The 23,427-nt window shown below is 35.7% G+C and overlaps 1 protein-coding gene across 1 annotated transcript in view; it reads left to right on the top strand.

Annotated features, from left to right (window-relative positions):
• Positions 1-22,212, top strand: part of dock2 (dedicator of cytokinesis 2) — a 122,616-nt gene extending 100,404 nt beyond the window's left edge. The window contains exons 27-52 of the mRNA XM_083546912.1: positions 1,796-1,894; positions 2,187-2,281; positions 2,568-2,646; positions 4,258-4,358; positions 4,521-4,579; positions 5,635-5,783; positions 5,977-6,062; positions 6,525-6,681; positions 11,135-11,175; positions 13,570-13,660; positions 14,691-14,798; positions 16,087-16,176; positions 16,754-16,858; positions 17,014-17,155; positions 17,571-17,652; positions 17,895-17,979; positions 18,064-18,150; positions 18,248-18,424; positions 18,605-18,688; positions 18,779-18,916; positions 19,055-19,173; positions 19,443-19,536; positions 20,130-20,231; positions 20,437-20,539; positions 20,674-20,822; positions 21,822-22,212. Of these exons, the coding sequence (XP_083403038.1) occupies positions 1,796-1,894; positions 2,187-2,281; positions 2,568-2,646; positions 4,258-4,358; positions 4,521-4,579; positions 5,635-5,783; positions 5,977-6,062; positions 6,525-6,681; positions 11,135-11,175; positions 13,570-13,660; positions 14,691-14,798; positions 16,087-16,176; positions 16,754-16,858; positions 17,014-17,155; positions 17,571-17,652; positions 17,895-17,979; positions 18,064-18,150; positions 18,248-18,424; positions 18,605-18,688; positions 18,779-18,916; positions 19,055-19,173; positions 19,443-19,536; positions 20,130-20,231; positions 20,437-20,539; positions 20,674-20,822; positions 21,822-21,878 (2,679 nt within the window). The 3' untranslated portion in view covers positions 21,879-22,212. The remainder of the gene's footprint in view (positions 1-1,795; positions 1,895-2,186; positions 2,282-2,567; positions 2,647-4,257; positions 4,359-4,520; positions 4,580-5,634; positions 5,784-5,976; positions 6,063-6,524; positions 6,682-11,134; positions 11,176-13,569; positions 13,661-14,690; positions 14,799-16,086; positions 16,177-16,753; positions 16,859-17,013; positions 17,156-17,570; positions 17,653-17,894; positions 17,980-18,063; positions 18,151-18,247; positions 18,425-18,604; positions 18,689-18,778; positions 18,917-19,054; positions 19,174-19,442; positions 19,537-20,129; positions 20,232-20,436; positions 20,540-20,673; positions 20,823-21,821) is intronic.
• The last annotated feature ends 1,215 nt before the right edge of the window (positions 22,213-23,427 follow it).

The raw sequence follows: 23,427 nt of genomic DNA, 5'->3' as shown, positions 1-23,427 counted from the left end.
TCTACAGCTGCTCTGCCTGTAATCCTTTAAAGTAATATATTAATATAACAATTTAAAGTCAAACTACCTATTGCACATTACCGAACATTTCATCATGTTTTCTGATCTTCCTGGTTAAAACATTTTAGAATATTAGATGAAATAGTGCCTGTTTCTTTGATTACCTTTTTACCTTTCATAAATGGGTACCATATAGCTTTTTCTCTCTGCTTTTACTTTTACTAATTACAGCATGCAGTGCAATTCAGATTGCCAAATTTGAGGCTTGAAGGCCAGTAGCAGAGCTGATGTATGTAATATAAAGTGTGGCGTTAAAGGGCACAGGCACACAGGGGTCCTTTTTTCAGCTAATGAACTGCATGTTCTTTATCCCTTAATTAAATTTTCTCTATGATTCAATCTCTTCAGTGGCTTAATTACTATACACAGTAAAAAAAAAAAAAAAAAAAAAAAAGGTGTGAGGATTAAATTCCACTCCGATGACCCTTGGGGACTAAAGCTGCTTCAGGGTTTGTTTGTGATTTTCATTGTAAGACACAACTAGTTAAACAATCCTTTCCGCTCGAACTGATTTAATGATGAAACAACCCTCCGCACTGTGAGTGTTATTTGCTGTATTTACTGTGAGTGAATGCTTTAAGGTGGATTATGTTGGACTTAGAATAAATTCGTCCAAAACCGCAGTCCACAGACAGGTATGAAGAATTAAGGCTGATCTATGCAGTGGTGTCAGTATGAGTGATGTCAGTTGACGTGACTGATGTCATAGTTGTGACATGAATAACATAAACAATGGATTATTACTCTATTTTCCCTTTTCTCACCAAATGTCTATAGAGGAGCATCTTAAAATAGATATAGTAAGCACAATCAAGGCACAAATAACACAAAATAACACAACAGGACTGTAAGTGTAGTGCTTTTCTGTTTGTTTGTTTCTTTGTTTGTTTCTTTCTTTGTTTGTTTGTTTGTTTGTTTGAATGGGTTCCAACTATCCTGTTTGGTATTCAAAAGAAACACAACAAGAACCCAGTAAAGCATTATAGTTAAAAAAATATAAGAATCATAACTGCACCTGCTGATCTGCCTTGCATTTTGTGTGTGTGTGTGTGTGTGTGTGTGTGTGTGTGTGTGTGTGTGTGTGTGTGTGTGTGTGTGTGTGTGTGTGTGTGTGTTTGTGTGTGTGTGTGTGTGTGTGTGTGTGTTCATTCGTATTATACCATTAATCAAACACTGTGATATTGCTTAATACTCACAGGTTATATGCCATTGTATTGATAGATATGATGTTTCAGCCTGCATATAATACTGTGAGCACTCTGTATACTTTATATAAGGCAAGGTTTGCCCACTGTTAAAGAAAGGCAAGAAGGCATTGCATGAACGCACGCACACACACACACGTACACATGCAGTTACATGCCCAGCTTCACACATCAACCTAGGCGAATTACCACCCTTGTCTTGCCATCTGCAAACTTCAATCTGTCACCTATAACTTTTCAGTCCTCCTCTCCCATTCATCATTCTCTCACATCCACACCATGCCATCTAAACAAGAGAGAGGTGCGATAGATAGAGATATGGGAGATATAGGAGAAGGGATAGAGGGCAGCGAATGGAAGTGCAGATTCATTTAGATTGATGGAAGAAGTTGATTGTTGACTTTCCCCGTCTTTTTTTTTTTTTTTAAGTGTGTCAGAGCTTTTGATTAGTCGCAGTCCCAGGGCTAATGGACCGCTTTGTCCTCAATTGTCTTTCTCTCTGTCTCTCCCTATCTTTCTCTCTCACTCAGTCTCGTGTGGTGGCCTGTATGACTGCTATATTGAGTCAGATGGATGATCGGCACTATTCTAGCTACATTGAGACCTTCAGCGGCACGAGTGACCTAGTGGTGAGGGCGCACCCACACACACACACACACACACACACACACACACACACACACACACACACACACACACACACACACACACACAAACTTTGCTGTCTAAAATATCTAAAGTTCCAAAATACAACAGTGTCATTCAGGTTTCAGATATTAAAGGATTTTTCTAAATTAAGAAAAAAAAAAAAACAGGTTTAAATAAATGTATACAAAAACCCAGACTGTAACAACACACATACCAAATATGTATAAATGTGTAGCAGTGATATTTATGTATTGAGCATATTTGTTTTACTAGGACTTTTTGATGGAGACATTTATGCTGTTCAAGGATCTGATTGGTAAACATGTTTATCCTTCTGACTGGGTCACCATGATCATGGTGCAGAACAGGTGAGAACACACACACACACACACACACACACACACACACACACACACACACACACACACACACACACACACACACACACTCATTGTAAGTGGACGTGAAAGGTATGGATGCACATCCACAGTACATATAAGCATTAAATTATCTGTAAGGAATCAAAGTGCTTCTTATATTAGTTTGAAGATTTTGTAGGTTACAAATATATAGAATACGTGTGTGTATTCAAGCATTTTTCAGCAAAGGGCTGATTGAGTTCATGGATAATTGAAAGTGATTTATTTTTATTAGAGTGTTTCTTCATGCCATTAACACCTACGCTGACACCATGAACCACAAGTTTCTGGACAACAACAACTTCGAAGTACAGGTGTGTCACACATTCTATTATTGTTCTTGCTTGTACTCTGCTGACGTATTCTCTTGGCATGGCAGTATGTTTTGCAGTGTAGAAGAGTTATACAGTATGAGAATCCATTGGAAAATTGCCACAGTATTACTGTATCAGCAGCTGCTTTTTTACACTATACTGTAGCTCTACTGGTTTTTGCCTTCATGGTGATCAGCAAGCTGTGTGTTAGGAATTGAAATGACACCCTGATTTCATCTCAGAAACATTTTGTGACTTTTATGATTAGTACTAAATATTTGTAAGAATTAAAAAAAAGCATTAATTCCGCCTATTACGCTTCTAAAATAGCACATTTTGCCTTATAAAGTGTATCATCTGAGGAGAATATGCATACATGAGAGTATTAACTGATAGTATGATAATCCAATAATCTGTTTGGCAAACAAGATATACAGTAAACCACAATTACATAACCAATGTATTTGGGTTTATTATATCTAAATATTAAATATATATTAATTTCTTTATTTTATTAGATCTATGTATTGTTTTATACAGTCATTGAAAATTGTACTTGGTCAAATGGTATATTTTTTGTACTAAATGATGGATTTTTTTTTTATTAGTTAGATTTTTTCATTTCATATATACAAGCAATAAACAAGTCTGGTTTATGACATTAAATGTCATTTAAAAAATTGAATAGAGGAATTAAATTGAATTTACAATATAATAAAAAATATATATATAATTGCAGTAAAATAAATTACAATTAATTTATCAGCCAATACAGTTGATGTTTGAAGAACATCATGGCTTTTTTGAAGTTCAGGGTGTCTCTCCAGGAATATTTGTAGGCAGATTAACACTTTCAAAATATTAATGATCTGTCAGAACTCAGGAATAATGTGTGGAGCTAAATATTAATTCAGCTTTATTTTGACTGTCTATTGTTTAGAACAGGATTTTCTGTCAAATCTGTTGCAGTTTAATCTTTGTATAAACAGTCTGTCTGATATTTACTGAACATTTTAATTTATAATACTCGCTGGGACATTGTGTTCTTCATATGCAAAACCTTTATACGTGTTTATGGTATTAAGTAACAGTGGATTGAATAAGAATAGTGTTTTTAGCCAATATCGCCTTTTTATGTCGACTCAACCATCCTCCTGAACTTAAATCAGCTACTTAATTTTTAATATTAAATTATAAATTAGAACCAGCATACAATCATACAGCTCTGACAATGCCTGATCTCCTCTGATCTAGAAAACTACAAGTTTCAAATAGTAATTGTCCAAGAAACCGTCAGTCACTCATTATGTAGTCATTGGTGATTTTATCAGTAAATGTAAGTCATTTCACTTTGACCTTCATTTAACAACGACATATAGTTATACATGACCTGAAAATCTATCATATCCATTTAATATGTAGGAAGCAGTTACAATTGGAGCAGTTCATATGGAATATGAATAAATTTTCAAAAGCACAGAAACACTATATCTTTTCTACTTTCTAATCACTTTCACTCTCTCTCTCTCTCTCTCTCTCTCTCTCTCTCTCTCTCTCTCTCTCTCTCTCTCTCTCTCTCTCTCTCTTTCTCTCTCTCAAACACTTTTGCAGTTGTGGAATAACTATTTCCATTTGGCTGTGGCATTTATTACCCAGGAGTCTTTGCAGCTCCAGCATTTCTCTTCGACTAAGAGAAACAAGATACTGGCAAAGTGAGATACACACACATACACACACACACATATGAGCAGACTAAATCACAGGGACAATCTGCAGGGTATGAAATGTGGAAGTCAACTATTGCAACAAACAATTTAAATTAACCAAGGTCTGCTCTTTGAACCCTGTTCTTGTGGCTTTGTTTTGTTTCTCAGGTATGAAGACATGAGAAGAAAGATTGGTTTTGCTATCAGAGATATGTGGTACAGGTTGGGTAAGTTTGTGTATTCTAATATATAATATATACGTTTTTCTGATTAATCATCTTTGAGGAAATATTTCTCTCTTGATTGGAGGGGTATCTTTTAGGATGATATCATACCAATCCACAAGGCAGGATGGTTAGTCAATTGTTTGACGAAGATGTAAATATAATTAGATCTCAGTCCAACTGAACATCTATGAGAAATGTAATATGATTTGTATATGGACACAGAGAGGTAGAGTATTAAGTGGCACAAGTTGTCTCACTCTCAAGCTGCAATTTCTCTGGTTTCCTCCCACTTACATGTTTCAGACAAAAGCAGTTTATTGTTTGAAATGTCCTGCTCGTCTGAACTTTCTGAATTTTTACTACACAAGAGCAGTGAAAGTTTAATTAATTTTCACAACACACATTTTTATTCATCAAGTTATGTGTGTCATGCCAGTTGGTTGAAATCACAATTACCCCAAGGTTACTGGTTGCTAATCAGCTGGAAGGGACGGCTGGTAATTCATTTTTTTCCTGATTAATGTTAGGATAAATTATTAAATTATTATTATGGCCAGACCAGGTTATTCAAGTCAAGGTCACATCTATATTAATAAACCCCACTTACTTAGTCTACTGTATATTTAATTGATTTTTGTGCAACAGTGCGTTTCAGAGAGGGGTCTATGTAAACATTTGAGCAAGTTGAGGGCCCTTGAAGAACTCATTAGACTGTCATCAGGTTAGCCATAGCACTCCACATTAAAAAACATTAAGTTTATCATGTTTCCCCTCAGGACTGACTCTTAGTTACTGACCTTACGTCTGGAACAAATTTTACTAATTTTCAATTAAGTGTTTTAAATAACAATCAGTCTTGAAGGTCGTGCCAGTGTACAGTAGTTAAGCCGCTTGTAGTTCAGCTGATCAATTTCTCAGAAACACATTTACTGTAGATTTGTAGCTTAGCTAGCTTTTAAAGTCACTTGGGCTCATATAAAAGTACAACCAAATTGACTTTCTGCTGCATGCCAGTTTTAAAGCTTCTTTTGAGTGTGTGCATGTGTGTGTTGTAGGGGTGAATAAGATCTGTTTCATCCCTGGCATGGTGGGGCCGATACTGGAGATGACTCTAATCCCTGAAGAAGAACTTCGTAGAGCTACAATACCCATCTTCTTCGACATGATGCAGTGTGAATACAATCACTCAGGACACTTTAAGAAAGTACATATTTGAGCTTGTACACACACAAAGATGAATGATAAATGTCATAGAGTATGATACAAATGCATAGGTTTATGCTCAAAGAACTGACATTTTTCTCTCTCTCTCTCTCTCTCTCTCTCTCTCTCTCTCTCTCTCTCTCTCTCTCTCTCTCTTCTCTTTCGCTCTTACTATCTTGCTCTCATGTTTTTAGTTTGAAAATGAGATCATCCTCAAGCTGGATCACGAGGTGGAAGGAGGGGGAGGAGATGTTAGATACATGGAGCTACTGCAGACTATGTACCTATACACACATACATAGCTGACACTTTTATTTCTGGCTCTGATACACACACACACACACACACACACTTATTCACTCAAACACGCGCACACACACACACACACACACACACACACACGCGCGCACACACACATACACACACAAACACACACACTGTCTAATCTGATTTATCTTTAGTGTTTTTTATTTGGAGGCTGACTTTGCACCTAAAAACACAAAACTGTGGTTTCTGAGGTCAACACATCCATTCGAGAGTGTGTGTGTGTGTGTGTGTGTGTGTGTGTGTGTGTGTGTGTGTGTGTGTGTGTGTGTGTGTGTGTGTGTGTGTGTGTGTGTGCCTGTAGTGTCATTTAGGTCATTTATGTGTATGTCATTACCTCTTTATATGAGTGTATGTATATTCCTAAATTGCATGTGTGTGTGTGTGTGTGTGTGTGTGTGTGTGTGTGTGTCTGTAGTGTATTAGAGTGTGCCCAAGAGCAAGTCCAGCTTTTGTCAGAGGTGCGCAACTTTGTTTCCTTGGTGACTGGACTCCTGGAACGTCTCCTTGACTACCGCACGGTGATGAGTGATGACAGCCGTAACAATCGCATGAGTTGCACTGTCAATCTTTTGGTAAGCCCCATAAACCTTCTCATGTAAGCCCCACCCACCAAACTAGAGATATTTTAAGTGGGTCAACCATCAATCATGCTCACGTCTGACCGTAAAACTTACAATCACTCAATGTTCAGTTAACCTGGCCTTTATCCCTTCATCTTTTATTGTTTTCTTTTCCATCTCAAGGTATAAAATATAATGTAAAGCATATTTAGGATTTCTTGGCTATTAGGCCGAAATGTAGGAGCCATACATGGAACTTTCTGTTTGATGTTTGGTGGAACCTTGTTTGCAAGGGTATACCTTTTTAACTCTTATATATGTGTATACAGGGGGAATTTCCAGGATTATAATTATAAATGCTCTATTTTTGTGCAGGTTTAAGTCTAGAGTTTACATTAATGCCTAATCTTTTTAAATTACTTGAAAGAGTGTGTGGCATGGAAAAAAACAAAAAACAAATTTGAACTCCAAATGGTTTCAAATGGATTTTTCATTACTGCCTGTCAAAATGCTGTTTAAGCTCAGCTATAAGAGCAAAAATGATCAATTCCTGTCTGTCTCATTCCTTTATGGGTGTACACAATAAATGTCACTGTACATAAATAAGCCACTTCACCTGACTACTCAACAAGAACAAACAACCCACATGCGGCTACTAAATGCAACTCTGTTTTTTCCTGAGAAACAAAACATCATCTAATTAACAAAATCAATGCTGGTCCTTAAAACCTGCAGTTGAATATAATATGAGAATGATGATTTTTCTGACAAATTATTTTGTAGAAACCACAAAAAACACATGTTACTTCTGTCAGCCAGCTGTGTATTTCTACCACCAACATATCAATATGAAACATAATCTATAATTAAAATCTAATCTAATTTCATTAGTAGCGAGCACACACAGGACTTTTGTATGGAAAAGACAGGAGTTGATTTGTTTGGATATATTTGCATATTTCGATTATTTTAAACAATTAAGCCATTTCTTAGCCTTCACAAAGATCACAAAAATATTTTGAATTATTAATATCTGTGTATGCCATGATCTTATGCTATTCTTTGCATTTTTATCACGACTATAAAATAACAACACATACGGTAGTCTTTGCCTATAATTAGGTAATTATAGCTTTTAATGTGTTTGGCTTGAACCTACACCACTTTCCACACCGTCAACTACAAAATCAGCCTATGATTATGTGTCATGATTATGCTTTTCAAATAGAAACACTTGGGCACTGGATAAATTGGAACTGGTGGTCTAAAATGTATGTTGTGATAAAGTGATGATTATTAGATTTTAATAAAGCTTGTAAAGATGTTTAAATCTGTAGCCATAGCCAAAGCCATACTGTACCAGACAACTCATGTTCAGAGAGAAGGGGATAATGTTTGCCTTTGTAAAGGAAGATATAGAATAAACTTTCTCTGGCACAGCGAGAGGGTATAGTTTTGTTTGCAGTAAAGCCAAAACGAACAGATCGGATGCCTGCCTGTGCTGCAATTTGGGAAATAGGCATCCCAGTAAAAGGCATGCTGGCAGTGTTGACTGAGCAAAACAAATTGCAGTATCGTAACCCTACGGCCCAATTCCCATGATACCCCTGGAATAGAATCTATAAGTCACTACTTTAACTTTTGAATCAATATTGACTGGCAAATCAGGCACACGCTGGCAGCAACCAACTGCACTCCCATCTACCAGCTAAGTCTCTTGTGTGACTGAGCCGAGTGCTTAGAGCTCACTTACTACACCAGCAATGTAAAAACTCAGTTTCTGCCCTGGTTACATTAATATTTATATATTACTCCTTCAAATACAATGGTAGGCTAATTATTTTCTGTGAATTATGATCTGTAGATAATTTTTCAGAGGGTATATAAATTCATCCTCTTCTGGGTGAGATGGGAAAGTGTTGTAATGTTGACCATTACATAACAGCAGAGGTGGGAAGTAATGAAGTACAAATACTTTGTTAATGTACTTAAGTAGAGTTTTCTGGTATAAGTATTTTACTTCACTATTTATTTTACTTTTACTCATTAAATTTTTTTATACAAATATCTGTACTTTCTACTTATTACATTTTTAAATCAGACTCGTTACTTTAGTCTATTAATTTGGTGAAATGTCAATATTTTTTTCTTTTCACTGCACGCTGATTTCAGACCATCAACCTATTTTCTGTGCATTTTTTCAATCCACTGGTGTACAAGTTCCTGGCCCTCACACACCACAAATTAGATTAGTTTAGTTTATGAAGCTATCAATGAGCAGGCAGAAGGCAACAAGAAGTTTGGGGTTAACATGGATGAGACAGAGGGAGTCAGTGATGTAAATAGAGAACAGAGACTTTCCTGATCACCTGATGATCATCATCTTTTCTCTGCTTGTGTTCTATATGGTGGATGTTCAGCAAGGAAACATTCATTAGGTAACAAAATTAGAAATTCGTTTTGCATTTATATATTAATTAGGGCTGTCAAAATTTAAACGCAATTTAATTTTGACGGCACAAAATTTTATTAACAATTATTATTATCAATGCAACGTGCGTTTCTTTTTTTACTTAAACATTTTTATATAAAAAAAATAAAAATAAAAAGGCAAAATAAAAACCTTCAGCACAACATACATTTGTTCACATGTCCTTTCTTTACTCAAATATAAAATAAATAAATAAATACTCCACAAAAAAATATTTTATTCAGTAAACATTTTTAAATCCGACACCACAATCTGCCATGATGCACAAATTTAACCCTCTGAGGGTCGACAAATGCTTCGCTGCAATCCTTATTAACACCGAAAATAACTTACCTAGAAATAGGATTACTTTCTTTTTTGATCGTACAGGTAAAAGAAATACATCATTAGAAACTGTGAAGGTCTATTTTTATTTATATGCAAAAATGCTGTGCTTTTGTAAAATAAAGAAAACAGACAGAGAGCATGCTCTGCCATCTCTGTCATCTCTCCTCACAAACACAAATAAAACAACCTGAATCTCAGTGAATATTTGCCACACAGACATAATATATACAAGTAAAGAAAGCTCGAAATGTCTTTTACACAAACCAGTTAACATTGAAAACAAATATTTTCTGATTATTTAATTCGTATGAAAGTTAGAAGAGGTACAGTTTCTCCAGTATCACCTCTATACCCGTCTGTGTGGAAACATAGCAAAAAATTCCTGATGATTGACGTAATTTAAACCACTATTATTACTTTAAAACATTTACAAGAATTTTTTGTTTTCATGCTCTATATTAAGTTTGGTTTCAATAATAATATCCAAACATTTGCATAAAGCACCCATATTTCTCCATGTCCAAATTGCTTAGAGTATTAAAAACATAAAGTATTAATATATAGTACATTTAGAACAGAAGTGATTAAGTTGCGATTAAATATTTTAATCGGTTTGACAGCCCTAATATTAATATGACTTAAAGTCCAGTTACCAGCATGACACTAAAACAGGTAGAAGTAATGGCTAATTTTTACTTAAGTACATGTCAGAGCCCAACCTTCTTGACTTTAATTTAAATAAAAAACTCATAGTCAGTACTTCAACTTTTACCCAAGTATTTTAAAACATAAGTATCTGTACTTCTACTTAAGTGAAGGATGTGCGTACTTTTGCCACCTCTGCATAACAGACAAATAATGAAGAGCCAACAAAGATATACTACATTAACGCTAATAATATGTGCAGATTGCGCTTATGTCTAATTAATTTCTTATAAACCTTTTATTTCTGTGCAGTTTAAAGAGTAACTTTCATAATACTTCCTAATCTATTTGAGTTTAAAATGGGTTTTTTGACTATAACGTAATATGCAATTCATGAGAAGTAAAAAAAAAAATTATGTTAGAGAGTCTTGAGCTATTGACCAAAATGCAATGATAAAACAAACAAAAAAAAATCTATTTATTTTTCTTTCAATGTCATTCCAGAAACACTGGTGACTATAGGGGATTAAAAGATAAATGAAAGTGACAGGACTGGGATTTGGACTCGGTATGCTGTATAGTGATACTGCTCTATTTGGAAATTTATACTATATGCTGTTTCAATTCTATCTGTCATAAGTTTGCTGTATAGGCTCTCAAGGGATAACCTGTGTTCTACAACTTTGTGACTATCCTGCTTGGGCAGTTTTCCCATATTCACTGGAGCAATAAAAAGGTTTTCTTGGCCATCCAGCAAAGCATGAAACCTAGAGAAATGTGTGGCTACAGGAAACCTCCACTCTGAAACAATTAAATTTGTTAACAGTAAAATATTCGATGTGTACTTAGCAATTGTGAGGAAAATATCTTCGTTGTGGTTGTATTTTACTTCAGCTGCAGATTATTTTTCAGTAATGTTTAATAGAAGTAGAAGTTGAAATAGTGAATGTGCACACATAAATGTGATAACTAAGCATTACTTTCGACCTTTTTTTTTTTCAGAATTTCTACAAAGACATCAATCGTGAAGGGATGTACATCAGGTAATTTTGCTTAGTGTTCATATATTTCTTCTCTGTTTTGTGTGTACATGCATTCTGCAGTGATTGTAGTGATTGCAGATAGTGCTTAGTCAGTGCTATTTCTCTGGTGTGAGAAAGAAAAATGAACTAAAGCTCTGCTAAAAAGGCATAGTTCTGAATCAGTAAGTGACAGATAAAGTGATTGACATGAAGGATATAAAGATGGGGATTAATGGGATGGAGATGGATAGATGGAAAGAGAGGGGGTGTGGGTGAGACAGTGAGGGAAGCAGGATGCGGCAGACACAGATGAAAAAAGGAAAACAAAAGTGCACAAGGGAAAAACAAGGGAAAAACAAAGTGATGGTGGAAGAGAGGTAATGAACGGAATCAAACAGCAGAAGGCCAGAAGTGTGTGTGTGTGTGTGTGTGTGTGTGTGTGTGTGTGTGTGTGTGTGTGTGTGTGTGTGTGTGAGAGAGATAGAAAGAGTGAGAGAGAGGGAGAGAGAAAGAGAGAGAGAGAGAGAGAGAGAGAGAGAGAGAGAGAGAGAGAGAGAGAGAGAGAGAGAGAGAGAGGAGGATGTGGCAGAATTATTATTAAAGAAATTCACACTGTAGGTAACACAAAGCAGGGCATTGTATGCCTCAAACAATAAATCAACGCAGATTATATTGAAAGTGTTTTTAAAAGAAAATGTGATGTAAATTGAAGGCCTCCACCTTTCCTGGACTACCAGTATTACAATTATTTTAAATCCAGATATTCCACAGCCAAATATCCCTGTCCCTGTCCCTGCCAGTATAGAGCAGTCATATTGCAGCCGTAATGGCACTAGAAAAAGCTGTTTCACTGACTCTGGGGAACAGGAAAGTCAAACTTCAAGCCCAACTCCCGAAAATATTCAAAGTGTACAAGGCACCTATTAGACTGAGGAAGAAAGAGGCATTTCTTTTTTTGCTGTTTGACATACAGCTCCCTTAGGGGCACATTAAACTTGGATGACTCTGTGTCTGAGCAGAAGGATCCTGGCTAAAGCCTGACAAATCGACATCACAGGTTTTATACACAAGAAAATCAGACTGAATATTTAAGCTCAATATGTGCAGGATGTCCCAATTCTGCCACCCAGGCAATGATTTGCATAAGGTCTCCCTCCTGACCTTGAGCTTCTACACTGGGAAAAAAATCCAGCTTTCAATTTAGAAGTAGTAGGTTTGCCCTTGATTCGTCTGATAGAAGACCTCACACCTCACAAGTCATTCTCTAGTGGCAGAGTGGCCTTCATTAGAGGTTTGAGTTAGCACTGGAGTCCACTTCCTACTGAATCATTTTCTTACAGCTAGCAGGAGACATTGCATTCCTCCAGCCCTTGAAGCGTTTTTTTTTTCCTTTTTCATGAGCGCGTTAAATTTTCAGTCGGTGCATGATTAGCTTTTGTTTATTATTCATTATGATATCGATCCTGCCTTGCATTTCCATTTCTATTCTTTCAGGGCAAATTTATATCTTAGAAACTTATAGATGAGGTAGAAAAAATCTTCATAGTGGTCAATAACCTACAGCCTTGGAATGGGCAGCGTTCAGAAACTACAACTTTCTTTATCCTTCATGTAATTGCCCTCTTTCATGCTCATCTTTAAAGGCAGAAAATACAACTATTCAGTTTGTACTGAATGACTGGTCAAATACTACCCTCTAATGGAAAGAGTTGTAAAGTGCATCTTGTGTAAAGGTGTGAGGCAAGTGCAAATGGGACATCAAATCCCTTTACAATTGCACTCAGATTTTAATAAAAATATGAATAAGCTTGCAATTTTATACTGGAGGAAGTATTAGTACATAATTAGCCTTGTGGATAATATTTATCTTCATGTAATTATATTAAATTGTTTTGTTCTTGAATTTTTTTTATTTTCTCTTTCTAACACAAAACAAATTCAAAATGGCTTCATATACACTATGTATGCTGACTATATATAGGATATAACAATAGTACAGCAGTACCATTTTAGTACACAAAAAGTACAAGTCATTTAAGATTCAGTCACAGAAACAATATTAAAAAACAAACAGAGCTTTGAAAATTACTAACTAATATAATAATGTATTAATTGTTTATTTAAATAATGATGAGTATGTATTTATTGATCGAGACTTCAACACACTTCTGTAGGTCTTGCTGGATAGGGGGATCTGACAAATGCTGTAAATGTTGTATTTCTTTAAGGACCTAAATGACTAATTATTCAATCAACTATAATTCAATCATTTTAGCAGAATATATAATACATAAAATAAAGCATACCATGCATTTATTTAGGCCCAGCATTGTACACTGAATGAATCAGCACTGATGTGTTTTGAGAGATCTGTTCAAAAACGTACTTAACTCTTTAAATAAATGTAATTAACAGGTACCTTTACAAGCTACGTGATCTTCACTTAGAGGCAGAAAACTACACAGAGGCTGCATACACACTTCTGCTGCATTCCAAGCTGCTTAAGGTAAACACACGTTCAGACATTGTGCAAGCTCACTTAGCGTGCACTCACACTCTCACACACACACACACACACACACACACACACACACACACACACACACACACACACACACACACACACACACTATATACATTACTGAAGAAATAGCGTTTGACCTCCGGCACAAAGTCACTATAGTAATGAGAGATACTTTTGTTTGTGCACTGGCAGTTCTTAGAGAGGAAAGAGGTGTCGTTATTGACTGATTTACAGCAGTGACTCGCCGCATCCAAAGGGCCTTTGTGGGTTGCAGACTAGATTTATGAATTCACTTCAACTCCTGCAGCCAAAACTCCTGAATTTATGGAGCTCATTGCAATCTCTCTCATTCTGTCTCTCATTCTCTCTCTTTCTCTCTGTCTCTGTCATATCTGATTGATATAATCAGCAATGTGCATTGCATTCAATTGTGCTAGATTGCATTCTGAGAGATGTAGTTTAACCCATTATCCTCTGGTAAAGACAATTTGGAATGTTGTCTCTTTGTCCAAGAACATTCTAGTTTGCCTTCTCTGTGCATACTGCATGCATATATATATATATATATATATATATATATATATATATATATATATATATATATATATATATATATATATATATATATATATATATATATATATGCATGCAGTATGCACAGAGAAGGCAAACTATATATATATATATATATATATATATATATATATATATATATATATATATATATATATATATATATATATATATATATATATATATGTGTGTGTGTGTGTGTGTGTGTGTGTGTGTAATATATATATATATATATATATATATATATATATATATATATATATATATATATATATATATATATATATATATGAAAACAGATTGTCATTGAAGGCATCCTAAAATTAAAAGAAGATCACCATCTAACTTTTTATGGCACTTTAATTTACATTTTGTATTTTATGTCTTATATCTACCTCTTCTAACACACTATACATTTATAACTTTTTTGTTCCTGTAGTGGTCAGATGACCAGTGTGCTCAGCTGGATTTCCAGAGTGCTCAGTCACAGCGGCACCTCAAAGAGACGCTCTACGACACCATCATCAGCTACTTTGACAAGGGCAAGGTGCTCTGAATCTACTCATCTGTGACATATCTAAATAAACTGCTTTATAACCACAGCCGCTTTACTTTTAATCAGCATCAACTTAACACACCTGATCTGTTCTTTTAATATTTAAAAGAAATCATGTTATACAGCAACATGTACTGTATGTTGTTGTACTGCTGTAATGCTCATTGAGAGAAACTGCTTCAAGCAGATAAGACCAAATTTCCATTATTTGCATTGGCAATCCTTTATGTTTTATGTCTTATCCAAGTAAGGATGACATATGGGTCTATGCAATTAAAAGTTTTTCAAAAAACGAAGTAGTAACAAGCCAAGACCAAAAAAACCTTAAGGCAAGTATAAACACAGTAAAATCTGGTGAAGTGTTTACTATGCTTACAATAATCATCCATAAATCCAGTGGTAAAAATAAGCAGAAGGTCAGGCAAAACTATCTAGAAACCAGTACACAAGGATGTATATGCCATAGTCTGAATACAGCTCATAACTGTTCCATAAAAAACTGCACAAATAAAACTGTTGGCTACTTTGCTATGGCAAACAAAACCTCAGGAGGGTTAAACCCCTGGTGTTCCAGAAAGGTATTACAGGAGGCCATTAAAAATGGTAATAGTTGATAGTTCAAACAAATGGTTGATAATTTGTGTAATGAAAAAAGGTAAAGGAGATTTTTTTGGTGGTCTAAAAAAGCATACAGTTAATTATATAACAGTAATTTTTTTTTCTTCTCCACTCAACATGTTGGTACAGTAATACATGCTGATTTTATGTTACAGTTTCATTAAGCAGTGCAGGGTATGTTTTAACATGTCTGATAATGTAGACTAGTGTATGTTTCACTGTGAAGGAAATACTGAGGTCCTAGCAAAATCAAAAACATCAACTCTATCTCGAGGATTTTGAGTGCCATTTGTAAACTACCGTGAATTTGAATGCAAGTTTAAGAGTTCTGCTATAATGTTGTTGTAATTGTGATGTAAGAAAGTGCATTAGTAATAAAAACACAGTGCCTGTGTTCAGGTTTTTTTTTTTTTTTTTTTTTTTATTAGAGTATAGTTATTTCAGCTCCTGATATGTTTATTCCTAATAATTATATAATATTTTATTCAAACCTTCATACCTACTTCCTTAATATTTTCTTCAAAATACCTGAATGACTTTGTCCTGCATAAGGTTTAATAGCTAGAACCTGTCCAGCATTTCTGTACTTATTGGTTAACAGTTTTGGTACTAGCCGAAATCAGCAAATGTGTTCATATTTTCATTCATCTTTATGTTTTAGATGTGGGAGGAAGCCATTGCACTGTGTAAAGAACTTGCAGAACAGTATGAGATGGAGATCTTTGACTATGAACTACTTGGCCAAAGCCTGGTGAACACACACACACACACACACACACACACACACACACACACACACACACACACACACACACACACACTTTTGTCAACTCTTTTAGATTCATTACCGTACACCTGTCATTTCCTCTAAATCTTTGATGATTAATTTAATCACCTTCTTCTGAGGGAAAGAGAATGACTTATATCCACTCTAATGATGGGAGAAATGTTCCAAATGTTCCTATTTTCGCTTTCAACTCATTGTAAAATTATTAATTAATTATTAATGCTGTTTGAATGCTTTAAATTAAACAAGACTATGATAATTAAACAAAACTCTTTTCTAATTAATCAGGGGTTTTAAAGATTTTCAATGGCTTCAGAATAAAAAGAGAACTGAGAACTTTTTCATGATATGCAGTATAGATCTTCTCATCTAACTACAGATCATAGTGTGTTATGGAAATGCTTTTAAAACTATGTGTTTTACATTTTTCTCTTTTCACTGAAAAAATGAAATATGTTAGTCAATGCATGCATATAGTCAATGAAATCTTCTTTCTTGATATTTTCCTCTGCATTTACTGCTATTCTAATCCTGCATACAGAAACAACAAGCCAAATTTTATGAGAATATCATGAAGATCCTGCGACCCAAACCAGATTACTTTGCGGTTGGGTACTATGGCTGTGGCTTTCCTCAATTCCTACGGGTCAGTGTTTTTATATGTGTGTATAAATATGTATTTGTATATACAGTATGTGCATTTGCCATGAGAATGAATTGTGCTTTTGAAGGGTTGATCAGATTGAGATGTTGGGTTATTGTCACATTTACTCATTGGGGTCCTAACTGTTCTATCTACAGAACAAGGTGTTTATCCATCGTGGGAAGGAATATGAACGCAGGGAAGATTTCCAGAGCCAGCTGATGAGTCAGTTCCCTAGTGCTGCCAGACTTAATACAACTACAATGCCTGAAGACGAAATCAAGAACTCCCCATTGCAATGTATCCATTAAAAACAAGAAACACTTAAAATCAGTTTACACAGTACAATAACAACAGCAAAAAACAAGCAAGATATACCAAAATCACATCACCATAAACCACACAATTGTAGAATTGAGTGTTTTGGGGGGGCTCAGAGAAACTCTAAATGTTGGGATTGATATATAAATGAGTGGATGAGATTTTGTTGGACCCATTTATAAAACTGAAAAGCCCTCACACACTTTCTGGTCAATGATTTTATGATCGTTGGTTGCATATCATATATTTTAGAACTGTAAAACAGTCAAACAGCAGTTTCACTTCTCACATTTTTATCTGACGTTAAACATTCGTGTGTGGAATGTAAAAGTGTCAGTGTCACACACATATGCTCATTTGTGTCAATATACCCTTCTTAGCATTCCGTTTTCAGACATCCAGTGCTTCACTGTCCAGCCTGTCCTGGAAATTCCTCCTCGTCTGATGAACAAGCCAGTTCCTGATCAGATTATCAAGTTAGTATCACAACAATCACAGTACTTTACAGTTCTGCTCAAAGTCTTCATCTCTTTGCTGTGTACATATACTGTAGTTATGATCTCGTGAAAAATATATGTGAATGTGAATGAAACAATGGCAGCTATGAATTATGTTTAATTATCTTTAAATGCAATAATCTAAAAAGGCATAAATCTGACAAATTTATTTTTTACTTGTGTGAATTGTTGTGGATTTTTTTTACTTTCCACTCTATAAGCTTCTATAAGTCCAACTATGTTCAGCGCTTCCAATACTCCAGACCTGTGAGGAAGGGTAAAGTGGACCCTGATAATGAGTTTGCTGTAAGTCCTAATCTTATGCTGATACCTATATATAAATAAACACATGCACAGGAATAAAACTCCATCTCCCTCTTTTTTATGTAGTCTATGTGGATTGAGCGCACCACTTTCTTTACTGCATATAAGTTACCAGGGATCCTGCGCTGGTTCGAGGCCACAAACATGACTCATGTGAGTGTCAATCAGAAACGTGTTAAACAAACACACATTTGACTCAGCAATGTTTACTGAAAACTATAACTGTTTTCACTTTACCACTTCCGATTAGACGACTGTGAGTCCTCTGGAGAACGCTATAGAGACGATGGGAAGCACCAATGAGAAAATTCTTACAATGATTAACCAGTACCAGTGTGACGATGCTTTACCCATAAACCCCCTTTCCATGTTGCTGAATGGCATCGTGGACCCTGCTGTCATGGGTGGCTTTGCTAAATATGAAAAGGTATGTGTTGGATTTGAGCATAAGCAAAAAGCAAGTGAATACAACTCGTTTCGTATGAAGCTCATAAAACATGTTTACGATATTTAACCATATTGGAAAATTTTACCACAAAATTAATAATATTTTTTTTGGAAGAACTGTAAAAGAACTAAATTATTCTAAAATAACCTGCCTTTTTAGGCATTCTTTACTGATGAGTACGTTCATGAGCATCCAGAGGACAAAGAGAAGCTGTATCGCCTTAAAGACCTCATTGCATGGCAGGTACTCACATAAATGTCCACAAACACATACTGTAACTCTTTATAAAGCTTGTCAATTCACTCAAGTGGGGTGCCGTGTGTACCCCTGCAGATCCCCTTACTGGGCAGAGGAATTTCTCTTCATGGCAAGAGGGTGACAGACGACCTCCGACCTTTTCATGAGCGCATGGAGGACTGCTTCAAACAGCTGAAGAAGAAAGTGGAGAAGGAATACGGAGTTAGAGAACTGGTAAATGAACTAATTCAGATGAACAATGTGGATATATTATCACATGTACTTCATTGTTTTCCACAGAGAAATTAAGTCTGTGTTAAAAGAAGGGAGTTTGAATTTCCTATAGTGAATTGTTTTATTCCTCTCTGCCAGCCGGACATGGATGAGAGAAGGTCCACTCGTCCACGTTCTGTCCTTCGCTCAGTTCGCCAGTCCATCTGCTCGTTAGCAGGTTCAGAATGTGGAACGCCTACCAAATTATTCCCAGACAGGTAAACATAGCTTAAAAACACATACTTACTGTAGAGTTTCAATAGATTATTTATGTGAGTTGAATATTTGTTAGCGAAGATCAATATTAATATCAATATTTTCTATCTTTGTTCAATAACTGATTGTCACCATGATGTTCTCTCTCTCTCTCTCTCTCTCTCTCTCTCTCTCTCTCTCTCTCTCTCTCTCTCTCTTTCTCTCTCTCTCTCTCTCTCTCTCTCTCTCTCTTTCTTTCTTACACTCTTTTTCTCTTGATTTGTTTGCCTAGTATGTCTATGGACTCAGGACCACTGACCCCCACCTCTTTGCCCCATTCCAGTGGGAGCATCAGTGTGATTGATGAGAGTGGCTGTGAGGTGGAGGTGAGAATTTAAGAATTTAATCCCACCATAATTGACAGTTCATTTGCTGGAAAGTCTTTTTTTTTTTTATTCCACAACAACATTCTCTTTCAGAGAAGAGATTTACAATATTCTCATATTATTGTCATATTATACACACGCTATTTGCTAAAAGGAATACCGGAACATCTGTATAATTGTTTGTGCCAGCTGGTTTGAGTTTATTAGAAACAGCTTACAGTATATTAGCAGTCTGTAAATATTACAAGGATTGGTGCAACAAAAAAAAAAAATTACAGAAGAGTCGGTCTGTAGGCGATAACCTGCTTGTTGATGAAAGGTTGAGCAGTGCAGCAGGTCTAGGCTAACTTAATAAACAGAGTAACCATGGTGAGGAAAAACGCAACTCAGAATGCATCGAACAAGCACAAGCACAGTAAAGTACTGATTATTTTTAGTTGCATTAATTAGCTAGTCACTAGTGTACAAGTGTGTTTCTTATTTTCCTTGTTTGTAATGATGATGAAAATTATTTCATTTCACATTTTAGAATTTACTTAAAATTTAGGATATGCTTACATCGCATTCAAATTTCCATAACTCTTTTCTCCTAGGTGAAGTTAAGGAAATCTAAAAAGAAAAAGAAGCAAAGTAGAAGCAGCATGATCTTTATCAGCGAAGAGAAAGAGAGAACCAGCACCCTGGACCTCAGGCGGGTTTGTCACAGCAGAATTGTTTTATTAAAAACTTCTGACCTCTTTTTATGTGCATTAATACTCTTTTTTCCATCCTGAAAGGGTTTTATCTGACATGATAGATGCAAACATGAGTAAAAAAACAATACCACATTGCAACAGAGAAATCTTTTTATTATTATCGTCATTATTTTAGTGTGTATTTAAATCCTTTGTTATGTCTTAGCTGTCCAAAAAGCAGGAGTTCCGCAGTGATACAAACTTATCAGAGCCCAGTGAGCAGAGCAGCCTGGCTAATAGTAACTCCAGATCACTTCCTACTATTACTGGTATACACACACACACACACACACACACACACACACACACAAACAAACACACACACACACAACCCCACTTAGTAAATAAAACAAGTGAAACTTCCACAAACTTCAGCATCTCTGCATTTTGATGTCCATCACAGGTCTGGCTCTGACAGTAGCCAATGGGAGTGAGGAGGTGGACTCTGCACGTTCTAAACGAGACAGTAAGACCATGTCTGTGTGTCTGCCCTCCGACCGCACGAGTGACCGGCGCTCCAAAGGCGTTATTAACCTACTGTTTAAAACAAGGGTAATTTACACAAATGGCACACTATAAATGGTTCATTTACTGATTTTGGACATTTTTACAATCAGCCTTTTTCCTAATGCGTGTAAAGTGCATTTAGATCATTACTGTAGGTTTGTAGCTCATTTTAATGTATTGCACTCTAACAGTATATGTGATTACCACAGAATAAACTGTGATATGCTTCTGCACACTTTGGAGGTTTAAGCTGCCCCTGTTGGGCCCTTGAGCAAGGCCCTTAACCCTCTCTGCTCCGGGGTGCTGTATCATGGCTAAGGATATGCAAAAAAAGAATTCAACTATACTATCATGTCTAGATAAATAAAAGCCCCTTTTTTTCTTTATTACTGAAAAAAGAACAAACAATTCACACTAAATGTCATCAGTAAGCATGCAATAATAAACAAAAAAACGACAGCACATTAACAGTAAAGGATGAGGCTGATATGAGCTAACTGTGTTATAAAACTTTTGCAAATTATTTAAATATAGGGGATATGTTAGGTAAATAGGTGCGCTAAACACTTTATAAAACAGTATTTGATATCTATCTATCGAAATACTGGGAGTCCTTTTTAACCATCTCTTGAAGTTCATTTGTTATTTGAAGCTTTTTTCTTTGATTTCCCAACATGAGCCAAACACTAAAGAGTAATCATGGTTATTTATGAAGGTTTGTCATCTCCATGCATCACCAGGGAGGGAAAGTGACCTATGTTTAACTATGTTTGATGAAACCTGAACTTCTCTTCTAGAAACAAATTATATTTTCACAAATTAAAGCTTAATTTACCATTTACAAGAAATCATGAAAATGTTTTGCATAAATGTTTACTAATAGAGCTCAACAGCACACAGACTGCACTGGGAGATATGTAGGGAATTAGTCAGTCCTAATCGCACATAGACTACAGATGCAGTAGATTTATATTGAAAGTTTGCATTGAAACCCCAAGTATTTCTTTAAGTTCTCATTCATGAGTTTTTGTCTGTATTTCACAGATAAAGAGTGAAGATGGCAAACCCGCGACTGATCCTGCCAAAGGGATTCATTTTTAACTCTGCTGAAAATGTTTTCTTGGATTGAATCTCTATATGTAAATTTTTTAAAAGATAATTGCTAAGGAGTTATAATTTAATGGTTTAGCATTTATTATCAAAATAAAATTGAAATGTTGAGGCATAGCATTTCCGGTAAAAGTCTGGAAGTTTGATGTGTAAAGATCTTTTGGGTTTTTTGTGTCTTTTTTGTGTCTTTTTTTTTAAATACTCAAATGTCTTATTCTTTTTAACAATGAACACCAGCATGTATAATGAATGAAGTTAAAAAGAGTCATTTTCTTTATATTTGTCATTAGAAATAAATAAAAAAAAAGAATTATATGTATCAGTATTAATGTCTATATGTGCATTTGTTTTATTATGTAAATGTATTGCAGCAAGTCTTTTAGGGCTTAAAATTTTCTGTTTAATTCCCAATTAACAGACAAATCAGGGGTAATTAAATTTCAGTTTTCATTTTATGGCACCTGGCAGATCCACTTATCCAGTATAATATACAGAAGTGCTTTGAAGAATTCATCAATAAATGAATCTTGACTCTGGTTCATTAGGTCATAGACTAAGAATCCATCAGCAACATTTTATTTTTTAATTAATGCTAATTTAAGTACTTTGGAATAGACATGTCTAGCAATTCTGCGAATGACTCAGCTGTTTAGACAGTTTGGACAAGTTTATTTCACCACCAAAATTTTTGATGTCCATCCTTGTAGCCTGTGATATGATGAGACCTGAGACACAAGCCTCAGTATTGAACACTGTGAAGTGCCAATGCTACATGCTGCACAGAGGCAACAAAGGAAACTGCTAAGATCAAGGAGAAGAAGGCTGTTAGTTCTTGTTTTCTTTCCATGGGAGTAAACTCTTCCTGTAGCTGGGCTGTGTTTATTCTACTGGCAACGCCTTTTTCCATCACTAGAGAGAGACAGAGAGCATCCAGAAACATTAGAATGCTGTCTATTTCTACCTGAAAGGGCAAGAGAGGACCATCTAAATTATAATCAGTGGCAATCAGCTTCATCTGTGCATAGGTCTATTTAAATAGAGGTCCTCAATTGTTCCACTCTCCTGCTTGAGTTGTCTATGTAATGTGCCAGTGTGCGAATCTAAATTTTTCACACCAGCTCTTGGGCTCCCTAAATGCACAGCATAAAAAAGATGTACATTATTCTTTAGTCTCTGCACTAAATTTCAGACTTTAATAGGCATGTAGGTGAAGGGAATAGAGGTAGGTATGGCCTTAAGGAGAGCAATGTGGAAGACTGTAGTGTGAGATTCAGAGAAGAGGTCAGACAGGGTCTCGGTGTTGGTGAAGGGGTGCTGGATGATTGGGCAACTACTGCAGAAGTGATACGGAGACAGCTAGAATGGTACTTGGTGTGACATCTGGAAATAGAAAGCAGAGCATAAGGGAAAAGAGGTTGGCAAAACAGAATTGGGATCGACAGAGTGATGAGAAAAGTAGGCAGGAGTACAAGGAAATGCGACAGCAGGTAAGGAGGGATGTGGCAAAAGCCAAAGAAAATGCATATGAGGAGCTGTATGA

The sequence above is a fragment of the Silurus aristotelis genome, assembly GCF_946808225.1.
Source record: "Silurus aristotelis genome assembly, chromosome: 7".
NCBI lineage: Eukaryota > Metazoa > Chordata > Actinopteri > Siluriformes > Siluridae > Silurus > Silurus aristotelis.
This window is presented reverse-complemented; position numbering and strand designations above follow the sequence as displayed.